The sequence below is a fragment of the Saccopteryx leptura genome, chromosome X (genome assembly GCF_036850995.1).
Source record: "Saccopteryx leptura isolate mSacLep1 chromosome X, mSacLep1_pri_phased_curated, whole genome shotgun sequence".
Taxonomy (NCBI): domain Eukaryota; kingdom Metazoa; phylum Chordata; class Mammalia; order Chiroptera; family Emballonuridae; genus Saccopteryx; species Saccopteryx leptura.
The window spans coordinates 68,119,948-68,140,411 of record NC_089516.1 but is presented as its reverse complement, the minus strand read 5'-3'; the positions used below and the strand labels follow the sequence as shown (position 1 = coordinate 68,140,411).

General features: G+C 49.8%; 1 protein-coding gene across 2 annotated transcripts in view; it reads left to right on the top strand.

The window, feature by feature from the left end:
- STARD8 (StAR related lipid transfer domain containing 8) overlaps positions 1-20,464 on the top strand; it is a 63,189-nt gene that overhangs the window by 8,557 nt on the left and 34,168 nt on the right. The window contains exon 1 of one of the 2 annotated variants that reach the window (XM_066356358.1): positions 13,242-13,389. The exons of the other annotated variant lie outside the window; for it this stretch is intronic. Within the exon in view, the coding sequence (XP_066212455.1) occupies positions 13,272-13,389 (118 nt within the window). The 5' untranslated portion in view covers positions 13,242-13,271. Of the gene's footprint in view, positions 1-13,241; positions 13,390-20,464 lie in introns of those variants that run through there. 2 annotated transcript variants of the gene reach the window in all.

Sequence of the window (20,464 nt, the reverse complement as noted above, 5' to 3'; positions counted from 1 at the left end):
ATCAAAGTAGGCTGGGACTCAGAACTTGCGTTTAAAATCAAGAAGGAATCAGACATAAATTAAGTAAAGAACCAACAAATGGCAGAACAACATTCAGGCTTTACAAAGTGTATGCTTTTTGTCTCAAGAAAGCCAGCAAAAGCAGGGGAAAGCTTTGCCAGTCCCTAAATATCTCTCAGGGTAACTACTCCATCACCCACATGACCTGCTGCTGTAAGTTTGCCTGGTTTTCTCTCCACTCAGCTCTCTGTCACTGGGAGGTGGATGTTATCTTGTTTCCCAACCACAGTTACTAAAAGGGCCAATGCAAAAGGTATTTTAGGAGAAAAAGCCTGCAGAACCCCATTTTTCCTTTCCAGCTGTGGTTTCTGGGTGGCAGTCCATGGTTTGTTCACAACTAGTCGGCAGAGTAGAAGTGTGGACATTTGGGTACCAAAACACTATGGTTCTGAAGAAAACAGCTCTGGCTACCCCTAGAACTTCTACAGGCACACATACACACATGTCACATACATGCATGCACGCACACATAGCCTCTTTACCAAACTGTTAGTTTTGCAGAGTAAAAGCACCTTCACAATGCAAAATCTTACCACAGTCTCTTGCTTCTCAAACAGGGCTATTTGTCCCCTCTGGGCCAGAGGTAAGCAGAATGTGTTCCTGGAAGATGTTTTCAAAAGTATCTGCTAGGGATGGTCCATTTTCCCTAAAAGATCAGGGGGCAAAGCATCATTTTTATATTAAAACAAGCATAGATATATGGTATGAAAAAGCATGCTAAATTCACATGAATTGTAAGCTACTATTGGAGACTTCAAAGGAATTTCTCACTTGTTGCTGGTTGCATGGACTTCTCTAGCTCCTTCGGGCCATGTGAGTAGTGTTCAGCCATTTGGAGATTCTGTGGTGCAAAGTTTTCAGAAGCATACATTTACATACGGGGCTCCCTGAGGCATAAGCTGTGTCTCCCTCCTCTCTGCACCCTCAGGCCTGATGCAGAGCCAACCTCAAAGAGGGCACTCAAGAGCTATTTGGTCTGTCCTTTCACCCCTTGCCATCCACCCACCCATCCTTGCCAACAAACAAGCAAAAAAGATAGCCTTCAACTGTTGGAAAGAGCAGTTTCTGGAGAATTCAGACAGCTCTGGGTCTGAGTTCTGTCACTTATTAGCTGTGTGATCACCTTTCTGACCCTCGGTTTTCTGAATTTTAATTTTTTTATTTTTTTATTTTATTTTATTTTATTTATTCATTTTAGAGAGGAGAGAGAGAGGGAGAGAGAGACAGAGAGAGACAGGGGGGAGGAGCTGGAATCATCAACTCCCATATGTGCCCTGACCAGGCAAGCCCAGGGTTTCGAACCGGCGACCCCAGCATTTCCAGGTCGACACCTTATCCACTGCGCCACCACAGGTCAGGCGGTTTTCTGAATTTTAAAATGAGGATGCAAATGCCCAACTCTTGGGTTGTGGAAACGAAGTGTGATAGTGGGAGGGAGAGTGCTCTATAAGCTCCCAGCTAATACACAAAGTACAGTTTTATTAAATGATTATAAAATGAGCACCGTGACTAGCTCAGACAGTAGGGTGAGGGAAGGGGGAGATGTTTTCTCCAGTCCGAAAGTCTGATTTGAGATTAAGAAGGCAGGAGCTGAGTTCTCAAGAATGAGCCCCTGGGCCTCTGGAATGGGCAGGGCCCATGTCTAATCATGGCCCTGCAGCCCCACCCCACTCCCGGGATGCAGTATGCAAGCCAGAGGGCAGTTCGGGGGTGGGGGGGGGGAGTGATGGAAGGATCGGATGTGTTTCATACACCTGAGGTTTCCAAAGACCAGATGTGCTTGCCTTCTCATGTCTGCCAAAGAACCCCTTGAAAGCCCAGCTCACAGCAAGGGTCACTTGTCAGTGAAGGCAAAAGTACAAATTCTGTGACCTTGGGCAGGTGACCTTCTGGGCCCCAACTTCCTCATCATTAGAATGAGGAGATTGGATAGAATAGTCTCTGAGACCCTTCACAGTCCTACACATGATGGTCATGTGACCCTTAATGGAAAAGGAGATTGATTTGATTTTCCAAAATTATGATTTTTAAAAAATGTGATCAAACTAGTCACCTGATTGTTTGATACTTAATCCTGAACCCTAGTGCAAAACAGTGAAAAGTAGTGTAGGGAGGCCTGGCAGGGCCCCCCTTCTGTTTTTATGTCTGCTTGTCCCTATGGCTCCCTATGCCTGTGTCTGGCTGAACTGGCCCAGCTGGACCTCCCCAGAGCAATTCGTGATCATAGGCCAAGTGAGGGGCAGGAGGACAATGCAGGTGTTTCCCAGGCCCCGGGCTCTGGCCCAGGTAGCTCACAAAATAAAATGAGAAGAGGAAAGAAAACAGGAAACCCTGCCCACTATACGTACCTAATTGTTCAGGAAGAATTCCTTCTAGGTAGGTTCGTTGCCTCAGAAGCCAACAACAGCTGCTGAGTTGGAGAGCTGATGGCTGCACCTCTGGGATTTGGGGACTCCCTTGCTCCCATCTCAGTCTGTTTAGAACTTCCCCATTCTATGAAGCTCAGTTCAAGTACTGTCCTCTGCCCCTTCACGTCCCCTGCATACTGTGTATCTGTCTCATAGCATAGACCATGTTGTGCCTTGTGTTGGAGCTATTTCCTTTCACATATAGATTAGAAATAAAATACATCCTCTGAAGAAAATGTGTCTGGATATAAAATGAAGAGCCAAAGTTTCATAATCCCTCACTCCCACTTTCCAGAATTAGCCACTGTTAAGATAGTTTTTTGTGGTGTCCCAGAAAACTTCTGTTGTCAAGCTGTTGAAAATGCAAGAGCATGATGCCTTGGACGGAGCACGGGCTCTCAGGAGTCCTCACTGGGTTTGTGCCTCAGCCCTCCACTCTGCTCAGGTCAGCTTGGGAGAATTCTGTCTCCACTTTGACTCTCAGCTCTGTAGAGTGGGATAGCGATTCCTCTCCTGCTGCCTCACAAGGTTGTTGTCAGGGGCAATGAAGAAAAAAAAAAAAAGGAAGTGCTGTGGGAACTGTAAGATGTGCTCTACCTCCATGCTTGTCCCTGTGACTTGGCTATAAGCACCTTGGGAACAGAAACCTGACTCAGGTGAAGCCGGATCACCATTGCCCCCAGCGCCCGATGACTTGTCCAGAACAGGCAGGTGTGGTGAATGCCAGGGATGTGAGCTGAATCCCAAGGGGTGCACCACACCCTAAGGGGTCAGTGCTTTGCTCCTGCCCTGGTTCTAGGCACGCAGTTCCCTAACCTTCATTTGGAGCCAAACTCAGCAGAGAGACCACTGTTCTAGAGTTTCTTGTCTTTCAAAATGCTGCTCCACTTTAAAAATTCTGCAATTACTGTTCTCACCCTCTACCTCCCTCAGCTCCCGTTTCCTCAAATTTTGGCCCCAACTGGTTGATGCTTTCATAAGTGTGTGTGTGTGTGTGTGTGTGTGTGTGTGTGTGTGTGTGTAGAGAGAGAGAGAGAAAGAGAGAAGAAAGTGGACACGGAGCTTCAATTTTCTCAATGGATCAGATGTAAAACAGTGTGAAATTAGGGCTGGAAAGCCCCTCCAGTACCATTTAGTCTGATCACTCCCTTTCAACCTTTAACAGAGAAACTGAGACCCAGGAAAGGGGAGGGACTTGCCCAGAGAGTCAGTGGCTCTGATGGCCAAGTAAAGGCCCAGGAATAGACAAGCCTCTGGGCCAAGGGTGCTCAAGTTGAGGGAAGTGGCCTGGGAAGGTGGGTGGGGCCCAAGAAGAGATGAAGGTTGTCAGTGAGGGAGGGTCAATCCCGTGAAGGGGTTGGGACCCACTGCAAAATTTCCCAGGAAAGTAGAAATATAAGAAACACAAGAGCTGTGGTTTAGCAAGTTATTATGAGTCTTGCTGAGCAAGGAGAAGGAGGAGAGAGGAAAAGAAAAATAGAGGGGGCCGGAAAAGGAGCTAAAGGGAACAAAAAGGGAAGAAGGCAGGCTAAGCAAGGTGAGTGGAGGACACTCCTGGTGGTCGGGTCAGTGAAGCCTGAATGCATCACATCAGAGGTGTGGTCCATGTGGGACATCTAGCCACTGTATAAGTTCCTAGCGGCTCTGCTGCTTGGTTTCTTCTAGGCTCGGCACTTACAAACCAGTCTTTATTTTCTTAGCAAACTCAGCATTTTTCCACTGCCCACTGTTTTGAGAAGTGGCCCCAGACTGTAGGCTTTGCCTCAGCAGATTTGGCACACAAGGGTACTATGCTGCCGGGCCTGGTTGCTGATGCAGGAATGCACCCTCTCTCCAGCCACAATCCAATTCTCAGGGAGCCAATCACAGTGCAAGGGGAACTCAGCCCATTTCACAGATGAGGGCAACATGGTTTTCCAATGAAAATAACAATGAACACAGGAATAACAAAAATAACTAAATATGCATTGAGAACCCATAATTGTACTGATTAAGAATAAAGGCCCTAGATCAAACTACCTGTATTCAAATCCCAATTGTACCTTTCAGAAGATGTGTGATTTTGGACAAGTTTCTGAACTTCTCTGTGCCTCAGTTTCCTTATATGTAAAATCAGGATAATACTACTATCTTCTTGAGAAGATTTGGGAGAATCAAATGCGTTGACCCAGGTACAGCCTTTGAATGATGCTTGGCACATAGTGGGTGCTCAATAAATGGCAGCTATTATTGTCATCATCACTATGTGCTGGGCACGGTCCTAAACATTTTACTTGCATTATGGCTCTAATGACCAATCAGAAGGCAACTGAGCCCCAGGTGCAAAAGGAACATATCTAGTCCATTGAGTTTAAAATTTCTCTTGCCACACCCAACTGAATCCGATGTGCAACCCCAATATATAAAACAGATAAAAAGCAACATGGCTCTGATTTTAGCAAGGTGAATAGGGGTGGGAGTCTAGAGCCCCCAAGCTCAGCTTTGCCTTGTTCTCTGCTCTCCCAACATCCCCAAGGTAGGCCTTGAGGCTGCTCCCCTGCGGTTGGGAGCCACAGTTCACAAGCCCTATCTAGTGCATCCAACCTTTTTATGCTCAGATGACAACATCATTGACCCTGAATGGGCAAGTAACACACCCAAGGTTACACAGCAAGTCAAAGGCAGAGAGGGGTACAGCGGTACCACTGGGTGTGGGGGACAGTAAGTAGTCAAAGAGAACTCTTCTTTGGTTCAAGTAGATCACAGAACATCCAGGCTTTGGAAAAGAAGAGCTAGGAAAGCAGGTAAACAGGAGGGAAGAGGAGGCTGACCCAGAGGCCCTGCACCTGGGCCATGAGTCTGAGCAGCCACTTTGGACCCTCTCATCTTGCAGGAACCACCCAGACTTCAAGACAAGGCCTATCCTCATGGAGCCTCTCACTGCACGAGGTTTGGGGTTCTTTTCTCACAAAGGAATATAGTACCCTGTCCCTGGAGGATGCAGTTCACCTGGGGTTAAATACTGCTTTCTGATTGACCCAAGTGTGAGCATTTTCACAGGGCTCTTTCTCCTCCAGAGCTCCTGGGGGCAGCCTGTCCCCCCACTGTTGTTGGGAAAGTGCAGGGGGCCGGCCTGGGCCTCTGCCCCTTTCACAGCTCCGTGTAGGTACCCCTATCTGTTGAAAGCATGCCACTGTTGATCCAAGAACCTGCATATCACAAACCTTTTTTTAAAAAAGATTTTATGGCCCTGGCCGATTGGCTCAGTGGTAGAGCGTCGGCCTGGCGTGCGGGGGACCCGGGTTCGATTCCCGGCCAGGGCACATAGGAGAAGCGCCCATTTGCTTCTCCACCCCCCCCTCCTTCCTCTCTGTCTCTCTCTTCTCCTCCCGCAGCCAAGGCTCCATTGGAGCAAAGATGGCCCGGGCGCTGGGGATGGCTCCTTGGCCTCTGCCCCAGGCGCTAGAGTGGCTCTGGTCGCAGCAGAGCGACGCCCCGGAGGGCAGAGCATCGCCCCCTGGTGGGCAGAGCCTTGCCCGTGGAGGGCGTGCCGGGTGGATCCCGGTCAGGCGCATGCGGGAGTCTGTCTGACTGTCTCTCCCCGTTTCCAGCTTCAGAAAAATACAAAAAAAAAAAAAAAAAAAAGGTTTTATGCCTGACCAGGCGGTGGCGCAGTGGATAAAGCGTCAGACTGGGATGTGGAAGACCCAGGTTTGAGACCCCGAGGTCGCCAGCTTGAGCCGGGCTCATCTGGTTTGAACAAAAAAGCTCACCAGTTTGGACCCAAGGTCGCTGGCTCGAGCAAGGGGTTACTTGGTCTGCTGAAGGCCCACAGTCAAGGCACATATGAGAAAGCAATCAATGAACAACTAAGGTGTTGCAACAAAAAAACTGATGATTGATGCTTCTCATCTCTCTCCGTTCCTGTCTGTCTGTCTCTGACTCTCTCTGTTTCTGTAAAAAAAAAAAAAAAAAAAAAAGTTGTTTATAAAAAAGATTTTATTTATTGATTTTTAGAGAGAGGAGGGAAAGAAGGGAGAAGTGAGAAGTAACTCATAGTTGCTTCTTGTATTGTGCCTTGACTGGGCAAGCCCAGGGCCTCAAGCCAGTGACCTCAGTGTTCCAGGTCAATACTTTATCCACTGTGCCACCACAGGTCAGGCAACATTGCCAGCTTTTGTTTCTAGACTTTGGCATGGGTTATCAGAGGACACCACAAGGAAGAGAAATTACAGGAGAAGTTTTTCCCAAAGAACTTTGGGACTTCTCTGGAACCCCTTCTTCTAACCTGTTGCTTGAAATACTCAGAGTCCACGAGAGAGTTCTGGAAACTGATTCTGCAGGGCAGGACAAGGTCGGCACCAACACTGGAGGGCAAAGCCCTGGTACAGGACCCTGAGTTGCTTGCCTCTCCCTGGATGGGCCTCAGGATCTTCAACTGCACCCTGAGGGGTGGAGCCAGTGCTCACTGTGAATCAATCAGCTCCAGGCTAGACTGCCGAAAAGGTTTGGGCCACTTAGGGGCTCTCTCATAAATGGCCTGGAATCCCAGGGGAACGTACCAAGTGATAAATGCAAACAAATCCTGCCCAATGCCATAGCTTGCTGGCCCTTCAGGCTGGTCACAGGTGGTGGGGATAGAGGAGGCATATTATTGACTCTCACACTGCAAACTGCTCCTCTAACGTAAAAACAGGTTTTGTTCGTGGCCAGGCCCACTGTTCAAATGGGCAGAGCCCTGGACCCCAGAGCCAGACTGCAGGGTGGGTATAACCTTGGGTTGCTGCTACACTCTGCCAGGTGATGGAAAGGTGGGGAGGGGCTTCTGCCAGTTCTCACTGGGATGAAGGTGTATATACTGAGGCCAGCGAGTTGAGGGTGAGGGGCAACTGTGCATAGGTGCTGTCACTACTCCGCTGATAAGGGCAGAATTATGGGCATTAGAGCTCAGCAGCCTACATGATACAAGGACAGGAGGAGAGTGATAAGGCAGGGTGAAGGACTAAGTAGAGCAATTTTGCAACTGACAAGCTCATCTTATCAAAGCTTTTATATTTGATCTACATCACAGTTTAGGAAGATCGGTGTTATTGTCTCCATTTAATAAATGCAAAGACTGAGGTCCAGAAAAGTGGTGTATGCCATCTAGTAAGTGTTAAAGCTTGTGTTCCAAGCCAGGGCTGCTTTGAGAGTAGCAGTTTTTAGGGGCCCCTTCTCTTGAGCTGATAAAATCTGCACGTATTACTGTCCATGCAGCAACTCTTTTAAGATTTGGCAGAAGGGCCTGGGAATTATCCTTCCCATTTTACCAGGGCCCAGAAAAGGCTGACGATTGGGCCACAGGCACACACAGCCAGATGGAGATAGGAAAGGCTGAGGCTCTGGCCCTTGACATTTCTGCCTTCAGTTGGATAGCTGCAGAACACAGCTGGAGTGCTCCCACTGATGTGCACTCTGCTGCTGGACATTTCCATTCACAAGGTGCTCTCCGGTCTATTCTCTTGAGGTTTGCAGGGCCAAAAAAAGTTATTTTATTTTCTAGGTGAAGAAACTGAGGATTAGTAACTTGAGAAAGTTTACACAGCTTTTCTTCCTTCCTTCTTTCCTTCCTTCCCTCCTTCCTTCCTTCCTCTCTCCCTCCCTCCCTCCCTCCCTTCCTTCCTCTCTCCCTCCATCCCTCACTCCCTTCCTTCCTCTCTCCCTCCATCCCTCACTTCCTTCCTTCCTTCCTTCCTTCCTTCCTTCCTTCCTTCCTTTCTTTCTTTCTTTCTTTTTACTGAATGGTGGAAATAGAACTTGAGACCAGAGATGTGCCCAAATTCTCCTCTACTTTTTCACAAAGTGTGTTTGGCCAGCAAGGGAAGGACTGAGCAACTTCATTGAAGCATAATGTTTGAGGCCAAAAGAAGCAAACCCCAACTCCCCAGGGTGACATTTAAGCCCTTTTCTCTTTCTCAGATAAACCTCTGAATTGCGGAGGCAGTCATGGGGCCATTGAGGGGGCAACAGAGAAGCCAGTGAGCTCAGTTCTCTGGACCAGACCCTGGAGCCACTAGGTTCTGTGGCTTACTAGGTGCCCCATGAGCCCACAGGGCTTTGGGTCACAGTGCCAGTTTGGTGCCACCCCATGAAGGGCAGGGCAGTGTGTTGTGTGTGTGTGTGTGGGGGGGTTCTCTCTCTTCTTCTCTCCACCTGTGGTTGCATTTCATGCTTGGTCCTTAAGTCTTATTTACATTCCTCTATCCCAATGACATTGAGGGAAGAAAACCCCAAATCTCTCGGTCACCATTGGTCTGGTCAAGGCTGCATCTGGGCCACTCACTTGCTCGCTCACACACTCACTCTCCATTCAGTCTTTTAAGAAATATTCCTTAAGTGCTAACTCCATGTCAAACTCTTTCCTGAGCAATGAATATGCCATAAATAATAAAATACAGTTCCTGCCCTCAGAGAATTCAGACTCTTACTGGGGAGGAAGACATAGATAACTGAACGCAATATAGAATGACTGCTGGAGTAACTGAGCTGTGGGAGCCCCCAGAAAGGGAATGGCTCATGCTATTCATAAGAGTGCCTGAAAAGATGGTAGAACTTTGCCAGGTGCAAGGCATAGGGCAAATAACCTCTCTGTTCCTCAGCTTCCTCATCTGTAAAATGGGATAACAGTATCTACAGGACTTCTTTAAGGAGTCTGTAAGTTAAACTGTGCAAAGAGCTTAGAACAGTGTGAGGCACGCTGAAAGCAGCTGAGAACTGTTAGTGAAATAAGTCAAGGGAAACAAGCACGAGCACATCTGTGAGAGAAAAGAGCGTAGGAACACATCTGGAAGGTAATGAAATTAAGTCAATAAAGTTCTAGGAGTGCCAGCTGATTTGGCTGGGTACCCTGATGCAGTATTTTGAATGTCAATCTTAGAAGTGTGGACTTGTCCCCCTAGGTGGATGCACAGCCATTTCTGGAGCTGGATCTTGGCCATGGAGGGTGGCAGAGGATTCCTGTAGTGCTGTTTCCACCAGCCATATAGGTACTAGATCCAAGAGACCGTCATAGCCAGGAAGCAGTCTCTTGCCACATATGAATGACCAGCCCTATGCACAGCCCAGCCCCTGGCATAGCATCAGTCTGAGGAATGGTGAGTTGTGGGGAGAAACATTACCTCTCTGCCCTCAAGGAGCTGCTAATCTGATTGGAATAAAGCTTGCTTCTGCCAAAAATCAACCCAATCATCCTTGTGAAAAGTGCTGGAGATGGGTGGGTGAGAGAGGCTCTGTTGTAGCCCGAGAGGTGGTGTGTATAGTGGTTACTAGCCAGGGCTGACAAGCTGTCTGGATGTAAACCCCAGTGGTCACTTTCAAACTGTGTGACCATGGGCAAATCACTTAACTTTTCTGTGCTGCTGTTTTCCCACTAAAAATGAGAGTGATAATATTTGACATTATTATAGTTGTCATGATGATTAAATCACATGTGAAAAGTACTTAGAATGCTGGCTCACATAGCAAGTGCTTCAAAAACATTAGCTTTTCTCAGTGACTAAAGGCCTTTGGGTAAAAGGCGGTGGCCTGTAGCATCTGCATGCACAGGACCAATGTGTTTCATCCTCCTGGGTGCCAACTCTCCTTAAAGACACTGGGAAATTTAAACAGATGTTTAAGATAAAAGCAGGGACTTCAAAGATATTCCTCGCTTGGAACCAAAGTTTCAAGGTCCATTTTCAGCCCCCCCTCCCCAGATTTCTTCATGTTTTTCCCCCTTGGCCCTTAGGGGTACTTGAACTCCAAAGCTCCAGGCCCACAGACACATGTGAATTTATGGAACTTTTATAATAGATCGTTTTCTGGGGTAAGGATGATGACTGCCGTTATAAGGATGAAAAATGAGCTCAAATTCTGGCATCACCACTATTAGCTGTGTGCACGTAGCAAGTTCCATTAAGTTTGTCGTCCCTCAGATTCTCCATCTATAAAATGGGGGTGATGATGATGGTGGTGGTGGTGATGATATATCTCTTTACAGGATCGTGGTAATAGCCATACCAGACACAGAGTTAGCACTCAGTACACATTAGCTTTTATTAACCCCCTCCTCACATTTCCTCCCACAACAATATTGTCAGGTGGGTGTCTCCTGTCGTTTTATAAAAAAGGAAATTGAAACTGTAAGAGGTTAGGTCAGATTTGCTAACAGAAGGCATTCCTGCAGTGGGGAGGGGGTGGGAATAAGTGACTTTCGGGGTCCTTTCCAGTTCTCAGGTTCTGTGATTTAAGTTAAACTTGGGAGCCCTTTCACATCACTGTCTGGCTGGTGCCAGAGCAGCAGAATTCAGGAAATAGGGAAGGGACGGGCCCAGCAGGGAGATGCCTTAGCGGGGTAGGAAGTGCTGCTGCTGCCCTTCCTTCTAGGCCGCTGTGTGGAGGGCCTGAGTCCTGTGCTCCACCCTCCCAATGAGCAGAAGGGAAACTCCTGTGCTCTGAGGAAGCTGACTGAGGCCTCTTCTCCCCAGAGGGGAACTTGTCCCTGGGGCAGGGCCTCATGGAAACTCAGAAGTCAAAGACTCAGCAGCACCACACTGGGCACAGAGGGGAGCCCCCAGTGCAGTTTGTCCTGGTGAGCCCGCCCCGAGTGGGGGCTCATGACAGGCCCGAGCACTGGGAGAGAGGAGGGGGCTTCCTCTGCTTTATGACCAAATGGAGGCAAGCCAAAAGGAATTCCACGAAACAGCATGGCCTAGTAGAAGGTGGACTAGGCAGGAGATCTGTCTTGATTCTGAAATGGACTTACTGTGTGACCTTGGGCAAGTCCCCTGCCCCATGTGAAGAATATTCACAGTGACAATACAGTGTGCAGATGAGGTTTATTTGAGATGTACACTCAAAACCCGTATGGTTTTGTGCACCAATGTCACCTAAAGCAATTCCATTAAAAATAAATAAATAAATAAATAACGTTTTGTGGACATCTACTGTGTGCCAGCACTGCATTGGGGGAAAAGATGACTGGCATATGGTGATTAAGATGTTAATCTCTAGGCCCTGGCCGATTGGCTCAGTGGTAGAGCGTCGGCCTGGCGTGCAGAAGTCCCGGGTTCGATTCCCAGCCAGGGCACACAGGAGAAGCGCCCATCTGCTTCTCCACCCCTCCCCTCTCCCTCCCCCTCTCCTTCCTCTCCGTCTCTCTCTTCCCCTCCCGCAGTGAGGCTCCATTGGAGCAAAGATGGCCCGGGCGCTGGGGATGGCTCTTTGGCCTCTGCCCCAGGCGCTAGAGTGGCTCTGGTCGCAACAGAGGGACGCCCCAAAGGGGCAGAGCATTGCCCCCTGGTGGGCAGAGCGTCGCCCCCTGGTGGGCGTGCCGGGTGGATCCCGGTCAGGTGCATGCGGGAGTCTGTTTGACTGTCTCTCCCCGTTTCCAGCTTCAGAAAAATACAAAAAAAAAAAAAAAAAAAAAAAAAAAGATGTTAATCTCTTATCCCCTTGCAGCTCTGACACTGAGTCTAGAAAAAGTGGGTACAAATCCCTTGCAAATAAGCACGTCTCAATTCACAGACTCTTCTTCCTTTTCCTAGCCTGTCCCTTGCCCCCCACACACATGGGCTTGTTTAGCCCCAGTCTCGTGGCACAGGTATGGAGAAGCCGGAGGGAGCGGCTGCAACCTTCACCTGTGTACATGTATCCCCTTATCATAATTCCCATTGTGTCACAGGATTGTTATCTTGTTACAGATGAGGAAACTGAGGCCGAGAGATAAAAAATGGTCCAGGTTATGGTGCAGTTAGTGCAGAGCCACTGTTAGAGTCTTGCCCTCCTTACTGTCCACCATCAGAAGTAGAGTGGAAATGACCAGGTCTGAGAGCTCGCAACTTTCTGTCTTCCCTCCATTGTAAACAAAGGCGGATCAGGTAATGCAAGTTTGCTTGCTTGGGGTGGAAGCTAGGAGTAAGGGAATTTAAGTTATGTAATTTAGGATCCTGGGTCCGGGCTTTTGTTGTTGTTTGTTTGTTTTGTTTTGGTATATCTCCAATGCGGATCTCTTTGAGAATAAAAGCAAATTTTTAACATACGGAGATTGAACTTAGGCACTACACTTAGCCCCTTTGTATCTTCACAACAGTCCTGCAATGTAGAGATAATTGCCCTGCTTAGATAACTGCCGAGTCATCTGCATTCTTGGGCCTCAGTTTTGCATCTGTAACATGAGAGAGTCTATAAAGCATGCTCCTGTTCTTAAAGCCCAGGATATTCTTGGTACTAGAAGGGCTTCAAGGTCTCGGTGTTGGGATCCAAGGTTCCTGTGCTCCGGTCAGACATAAGCCTGGGTGGGTGGGAAGTGACCGACTGCCCAGCTGGTGGGCACTCCAGAGCCGTGTTCCCTGTCCATCTGACTGCTGCACAAGATCTTCTGCCATGTCACGGGTTTGGTAGAATTTGGTAGACAGGCAGCGAGGAGCTGACCAGGCACTTAGAAGATGCCCCACTCTCGGAAGGAGTGCGATTGGGGGTGAAACACCTCTCAAATAGGGGGCCAGGGTGGGAAGGGTCGGAGGGTGACTCCATCCCTGAAGAAGAGGCCCCGTGGCGTTGGGGAGCCGGGGTGCAGGAGCTAGATGACTTGAGGCCAGTGTGGGATGGAGAAGTGGGGCAGGTTCCTGCTCACGATAGGGGCGTGGAACTCTCTCATTGCTCTGAGGGGCGGGGGAACCAGGCCCGGGCTCCCTCAGCCCCGCCCTCTTCGGCCCTTACTGGGCTGTGGGCTCAATCTAGGTGCAACTACCCGAGGCGCTGGAGGTTCTCCTCGCTGCCGGCAGGCTTCCGAGCCGCCTCCGACGCATGGCTGAGGCGCGGGGCTGGGGGCCGGCCGGGCGGCTTCTAAAGCCGCAGACGTGGACGCCGAGGACGCCGTGGGGTGTGAAGGGAACCCGGGGCGATCCGCTGCGCTGGAAACCAGGTGAACTGCGTGAGGACCCTGGCGGGAGGTCAGGACGGGGCTGCACTTGGCCGAGAGCTTCGGAGCTGCGGTCCCCGCGGCTCTGCCAAGCTCCCAGCCCCTCTGTCTTTGGTTCCAGTCCCGTCCTCATCTGTTAGCCCTGCGTCTGTTTGTCTAAACCCCACCCCGGCTGGCAGTCCCTCTTCAGACCTTCCACCCCAGCATACCAAGGTGTCCCGTCCTTTCATCCCGACCGTCCTCCTGGCTTCGTTCCACCCCACTATCTCCCTCTGCCCGCATCCACTCAAAAAGAACACCGTTTTAGTAACTAACACACAGTAGGTGTTTAATAACAGTATGTTCCCAAGTTCTTATTCCTACTGCACTTCCTTTGTCTCTGACTCTGTTGTCATACTTCTTTTCTCTGGTCTGTCTTCCTGTCCCACTGTTTGTCTGACCCTCAGCCGGTATTTTCACCTCTTCGTTCCATCATCTGTCTGACTGTCCTAGCTCTCTTTTTGTCTCCATATTCTTGGATCTCACTAGCTATTTGGTTGCTCCCTGCATCCCCTGTCCCTCCAAGGGCCCCTTACTGCCTAACTCCATCCCCTAGTTGTCCCCCAGTCGCACGGTGCAGCCCAGGCTCCCGGGCAGCACATTTTCGGTCAGCTCGAATTGACTCAGAGCTCCATCCCAAGGCTTGTTTTCACTACAGCAGGTCTCCCAGAGTGCCTGACACTTTGTCTTAAAATATACATATCTTTACTTAAAAAAATTTCCAGGCTCTGCCTGCTTCTTTTCCCCCCAAAATTCTCCTTTGCTCTTGCTCAAATGGCAGGGAGGAAATGGCAAAATGGGGTTTCTCGACGTGGGTTTGTAGCACGAATGCGCTGAAGGACAGAGCCCACAGAGGTGCTCAGGTCAGAGCCTCTGACTGCACGTGTGCACACTGCGGCTCAGAGAGGGCGACACTTTCAGCAAGGTCTCACAGCATCTCCGGGGTGAAACAGGATAGAAGCCAGAGTGGCAGTGTCCTGTCCCTGACCCAGGAACCTTGGTGGGGTGGGGCCCAGGAGCTACTTGACTGATGTTTCCTGGGAAGAAGGTCTGTTGGTCCAGAGAAATGAGGTGTCTAACCTGGGAGCACTGCTGCCTTACTTCTGTCCCTGTTTTCTGGGACCTAACCTGGCTGCCCACCGCCCCGGGTTGGGCATTCTCCATCTGGGGCTGCTATTTACCTCCCCTGCTGGCATGGTAGCTCCAGGAAGACAGAGGCACCCAGCTGTTGGGCCTATCTGCCCTGTTCTGTGCCCCAGCCCCTGTGCTGCCTGGGTGCTCATGTAGACTGACAGGTTGATACATATGCATAGGGAAGTCCAGACTTTGGCTGCGAGTCAGATCAGAACTTTTATTTAGTGCGTGAGTGAGTGAGAGGGAGAGGGAGGGAGGGCAGGCGGGCCAGAGGGGGGACAGAAGGGGTATTGGTAGAGTGGGAATGGAGAGCTGTACTTGCAGAAGGACCCACTGAAAGAGGACAGGGACTCCAAGACCAAGACAAGCCAGACCCTTGGTTGAGTGGCCCTCAAACCTCACCACAGAACCAAGGTCCTCTGTGATGTCATTCTGGGGCCTCGGAGGGCTGTCTTCAGGGGAAGGAGGCAGGGTGGGAGGGTGTCCATAAGACAAGCTGTGTCTGCTGGAGTTGACATCTCCCAGTCCTAGAGACCCATAATCACAGGGCTGAGCTGAGCCCGGCTCTGGCAGAGCCCAGAGAGCTGCCCCCGCCGCTCCGGCAGCCCTTCTCATGGACACCGGATTTAGTTGCACGTGAGGTCAGTCGATGGGGGCACCTGTGGGTGGGAAGGAAGAGCTCCATCTTCCCTCCTCTTCCATCTCCTCCTTACTCTCCCAGGTTTTGTCTTGGGGGCTCCTTCCCCAGAGGAACATGTGGAAGGGTCTCAGGCAAGGGGCCTGACCCTGCACTCTATTCAGGGACTCTGGGTGTCACTGTCGCAGGTGTGCTGGGGACAGTGCTCGAGGCAGAGGTCAGGACTCTGGCCTTCTAGGCTGCGTTGGTTCAAGCCCACTCCCTTTCCTTGCCTTTCACCTGAGCGCTCTCCTTTTTTTTTTTTCTCACTTTCCTCTGCTCGAAAGAAAGTAGCCTGGCCCCCAGCTACTCCCCATCTATAAGGGACCCTCATGTCCCCCTTCCCCTTCCCCTGCAGAAGCCCCATGGATGTCGCTTTTCTGGGAACTGCACCCTCAGGAGAACACACAGAAGCTCACAGAAGCAGAAAATGTGCTGGAAAGAAGGGATCCTGGAAACCAGGGTCCAATTTTTTTCAGACGAAAAAGCTGAGCCTAGACAGGGAGGAGCGAGCTTGAGGGCTGAAACCGAATCAGGCGGCGGGGACTGTTGGGTACAGGCCTGGAGGGAGGGTTCCTCTGACCTCAACTGCTCGTATGTGTGCAGGGGAAGCTGCGAGGGGGCCTTGTGTTATTAGTGGGTTTGCCTTTCTCATCTTCCTCACCGCCCTGTGACCTTCCTCTGAAGGACAAGAATGAGGTGGGGTGTGGAGGGGGTGGACATCCTGCTCTGGGTGTCTGTGCCACAATCCCCGAATACTCTGCCCAGGGTGACCTCACCTTTGTTTGGGCCAAAGCAGCCTCCCTGAAGGAACTGGAGAGGGGGTGGTCCATCTGCCTACAGAAGAGAACTTCTTGTCCTGTTGCAACAAGCCAGTAAACCCAGGCATGGGGCCTGTCCTGGCTGTGAAATGGGACTCATTGCTGTTGTGGCCTGGTGGATCTGTTACAGGGATGCTGGGGGCTAGCCCTTTACCATGCTGACACTTTGGTGTCTGTTGGAGGAAAGGGGACAGGCTTTTGGGTGTCTGTGGAAGAGGTGGAGACAGGGACTGAGTGAGTCTGGGTTCTCTGCCTCCAATTGTCCTAACACTTCCCTCTCGATGACTTTTGGAAGCAGGGGGGATGGAACGAGTACCTCTGTGTCCTAGCTTATGAAGGGGGAGCCCAGGGAGAGGGGATGACTCCTGAAACTCCCCTGGCCCATGCCTTGATCGGCCAGTGCTCCGGCTCCCTACATGGCTAAGTCAGGGCTCCCAGCCCAGCACCAGGCTTGGCCTTCCAGGGCTTCTGGTGCATGGCTGAGAACAGTCATGGTGGTCCTTGGGCTGTAGGCTGAGAAGGGGTCTCTGTGCTCTTCTCAGGACCTATGCTTCTGTCCCCCACCCCCACATAGCAGTACTCACTCAGTGAGGTGCCTGTGTGCCCCTCACCTTGGCAAACTCCTCCCATTGCCACCTCTCTGCCAGCCCATGTCTGGCCCTGTGCTGGCCGCCCCTCACAGTGCAACCCCCCTGCCATTGCCAGCACTGCTCAGGATTTTTTTTTATGAACTGTAACTAACTATTCCACATATGGGAGCCTAATCAAGAACACCCTTTCATGAGGCCAGGTGGGGGCCCCAAGAAGCAGGCCTTTACCCTCCCAGGCTTGACTGGTGGGCTTTCGATGAGGCATGCAGAAATGTGTGTGCACGCCTGAGGGCACTGGTGGTCACAGGATGGGCCTGTCCAAGTATAATTCATTTTCCCCTCAGGCTGCTTCTCCCTTTTTCTCTTCCCTGCTGAGTTTCCTGTAATTATTTGCTGCTCCTCCTTTGGCTTCATGGAAAAGAGTAGTGGAAGGGTCTGTTTGGTTCTTTCCTGATGTTACCCTCAGCCATTACAGAGTGGGGCTATGGGTCTGCCTCCAATAGCCTGAGAAACCCCTATTCCTAAGCAGGGAGGGGTGTAGGAACTGTTATAAATTCTCAGATAAGCACTTATTGAGGCCCAGGTGCCTTGGACTGAGGCTCAGGGTAATAATAGCCTGTGGAGTTTTCTCTGCCACTGCCTAGAAGAAAAAGGCTCAGAGCCCTGGAGAAAAGCTTAGCTCTGCAACGCATCCAGCGCCCCCTGCCACCTGTCACCACCCTTTACAGCAGGGGTCCCCAAACTTTTTACACAGGGGGCCAGTTCACTGTCCCTCAGACCATTGGAGGGCCAGACTATAAAAAAAACTATGAACAAATCCCTATGCACACTGCACATATCTTATTTTAAAGTAAAAAAAACAAAACGAGAACAAATACAATATTTAAAATAAAAAACAAGTAAATTTAAATCAACAAACTGGCCAGTATTTCAATGGGAACTATGCTCCTCTCACTGACCACCTATGAAAGAGGTGCCCCTTCTGGAAATGCGGCGGGGGCCGGATAATGGCCTCAGGGGGCTGCATGCGGCCCGCGGGCCGTAGTTTGGGGACCCCTGCTTTACAGTATGCCCTCACATTCTTGTTTGAACTCTGTCTACTAGGCATTGTGCTGTACTCTCATTTGGCAGGTGAACAGACTGATAATTGGAGCACACAATGACCAGAAAGTGGTAGAGCTGAGACTAACATCCAGCTCTCCTCCTTCCTGATCCAAGGTTGTCACCATGTCTAACACTTGAAGCACTTTCTGTGTGTCAGCCACCATCCTAAATGTAATTTAGTCCGGTGGATCTGCTCACCAGTTGTAAAAGGTCAAGGCTGCAATTATCATCCACTCTTGACAGATGAGGAAACCATGGCACAGAAAGATGGAAAGTAATTTGCTTAAGGTCATACAGCTAGTTAGTAGCAGAGTTGGGTTTTATACCTAGGCTGTCTGGCTCCAGAATCCACTGTCCTGCCTTTTGCATAATGCCACAGGGCTGTGATCATGGCAGAATGGAGACTGAAGTAAGCCCCATGCCTGGGGCATAGAAACATGCATGCACACACCCCAAGGCTTTTGCACCTGCTCTTAGCCAGCCCTCATGGGCTCTATGTTTTCCTGCCTGGTGGCTGAGCAGGTGGCTGAGCCGGCATCCAAGACAGCAGCAGCAGTACCATAGGAAACAGGCAGGAGTGGGGAGTTGTGGATGAAGTGATGCCAGAGATCTGAAGGTTCCAGAGCCACTCAAGGTGCAGCCCAGAATGGAGCTTGTAAAAAAGGAACCATTTTTTCATCCATTCCAGGCATTGTCACTGAATATCTGTTACATGCAAGACTCTGGCTTAGATGTGTGTAAGGGGAAGAGGGTGGCTTGGGGAGCAAGAGATGGTGGTGGGATTGAAAGAGATGAACTATCTTTGTCTTTCTGAAGGAGTGTAGTAACTCTTGCCTTTCTGAAGCAGATGGAACAAAGGAAGAAAATGAAATAAGACCCAGACATCACTTGGGCTATTTCAGAATGTCCCGATGTGCATGACAAATACTAGGATTGTAGCTTCCCTTACTATTGTGTTCACTCAGGTCAATCAGCAGGTATTTTTACCTGTTGAGTACCTATTCTGTGCCAGACACTGGGGAGCTCTTATTCTAGTTATTTGTAGCAATTGCTCTTTTTGTACCTTTTGATATCTTGGAACTTTCTGTAGTTTTCCGGTTTGACTACCTTAAAAAAATAAAAAAAGAACTGGGTGTTTCAGTGTCCCTCATATCTGACTTTGTTAAAAGTATCTACTGAAAGACAAGTTGGGTTTGCTCATTATTCATATGGTTATAATTTCTTTATGGTTGTTATTTGCATATCTTTTGACATTCATTCACACATTAGCAAACATTACTGAGAAACTGCTGTAGGCATTGTGCTTGAGGCCCTGAGAGGAAAGGAGAGGTGGAAATAATCAGCCCTGACATGGTTTCCTGTCCTTAGGGAAGCTATAGGATAATTGCAGGACCCACATTTTCATATCCTTCTAGCATTTTCCAGGAGCATGACAAGTTTGGCTCCAACTCAGAGCCTTAAGGATGCTTACAGAGCTAACAGCCTCATCTCAGGAAGGATGTCATCTACCTCCCACCCACCATAAGGGCCCCTGACTCTGAGTAGGATTTTGTATCTCGAAGTGAGTTATGGTGTACAAGCCTCATCCATGTTCAAGACCCACAAGGGCATGACTCATCTGGAACAAAGTGCCACATGCATCTTGCCACTGAGCGGAAAGGAGGGGTACACACTGGAGGTAGTGTTGCCTCATCATTTCTCTGATTCTCATCAGGGCTAGCACAGAAGGAAGGTAGGAGAATTCCAGTTTGGCCTAGTGGGCTCAAGGCCAGACATGATGGGGGCACCTGGGGCAAGCTCTGTCTCTGCTAGTGCCTCTGGTGACCTTAAGAAAGTTGCTGACCTAAGAATCACTCGGTTTTGCTCTCATCTGTGTTGGGTGCTCCAGCAAACAAATTAGACAAATGCAGTCTGCTTTCTAGGAACCTCATCTCCATTCCTCCCACCTGTTAGGTAGAAAATAACCTGTGTGCAGGTATTGTGCCTGCTGTGGATTTGCTGGGGGAACTTGAGTGAGTCATCTCTTCTCAGTTTCTGTACTTGTAAATATGGAGGATGGTGGTTGGATGAACGGGCTCTTGGGTATTCCAGTCACTGGCTACTAGGAATCCCCAATTAAACAATGAAATCAAGGTTGTGAACTTGTGCTGGACCCTTGTGAGGAAAAGCAAGAGAGAAATAAAATCACACTGTTTCTTAGTGAATTTAAATGGGCTGTCACAACTCTTGGGAGCTCTCTCTCACCGTGATAAATGTAGATGCCCCCGTTTTCCATGCATTTCTCTGGGGAGGTAGAGTTTGGACTTGGGGTAGGGAGCTGGGCGTGGTGGGAGAGTTGCAGAATGATGGAGCCTGGCAAGGGGGGAATGGCAACTTCCTGCTCTAACTTCGAATGTCCCGGTTTTCTCTTGGTTGCCTCTACTAATCTGAGATCTCACGGAAGTTGTGTCTTCTGAACTCCGGGTAAATTACCCTCAGGAAGCCACTGAACCTTTCCGTGCACATGGCATATGGACTTAAATTCCCTACACGGTGCCAGACACATGCAGACCTCAATAAAAGACTGTGTCCCTGACCCACTCCCTCCTTCACTCTCGGTCGCTGGCTCTTGGCTAGCGCTTTATCCGCCTCTCACTCACCCCGGAGCAGCGTGACTTGAGGAATAGGCTCCGGGGAGGAGATTGGAGGATCCAGAAGGCGAGCCCCGCCCACCG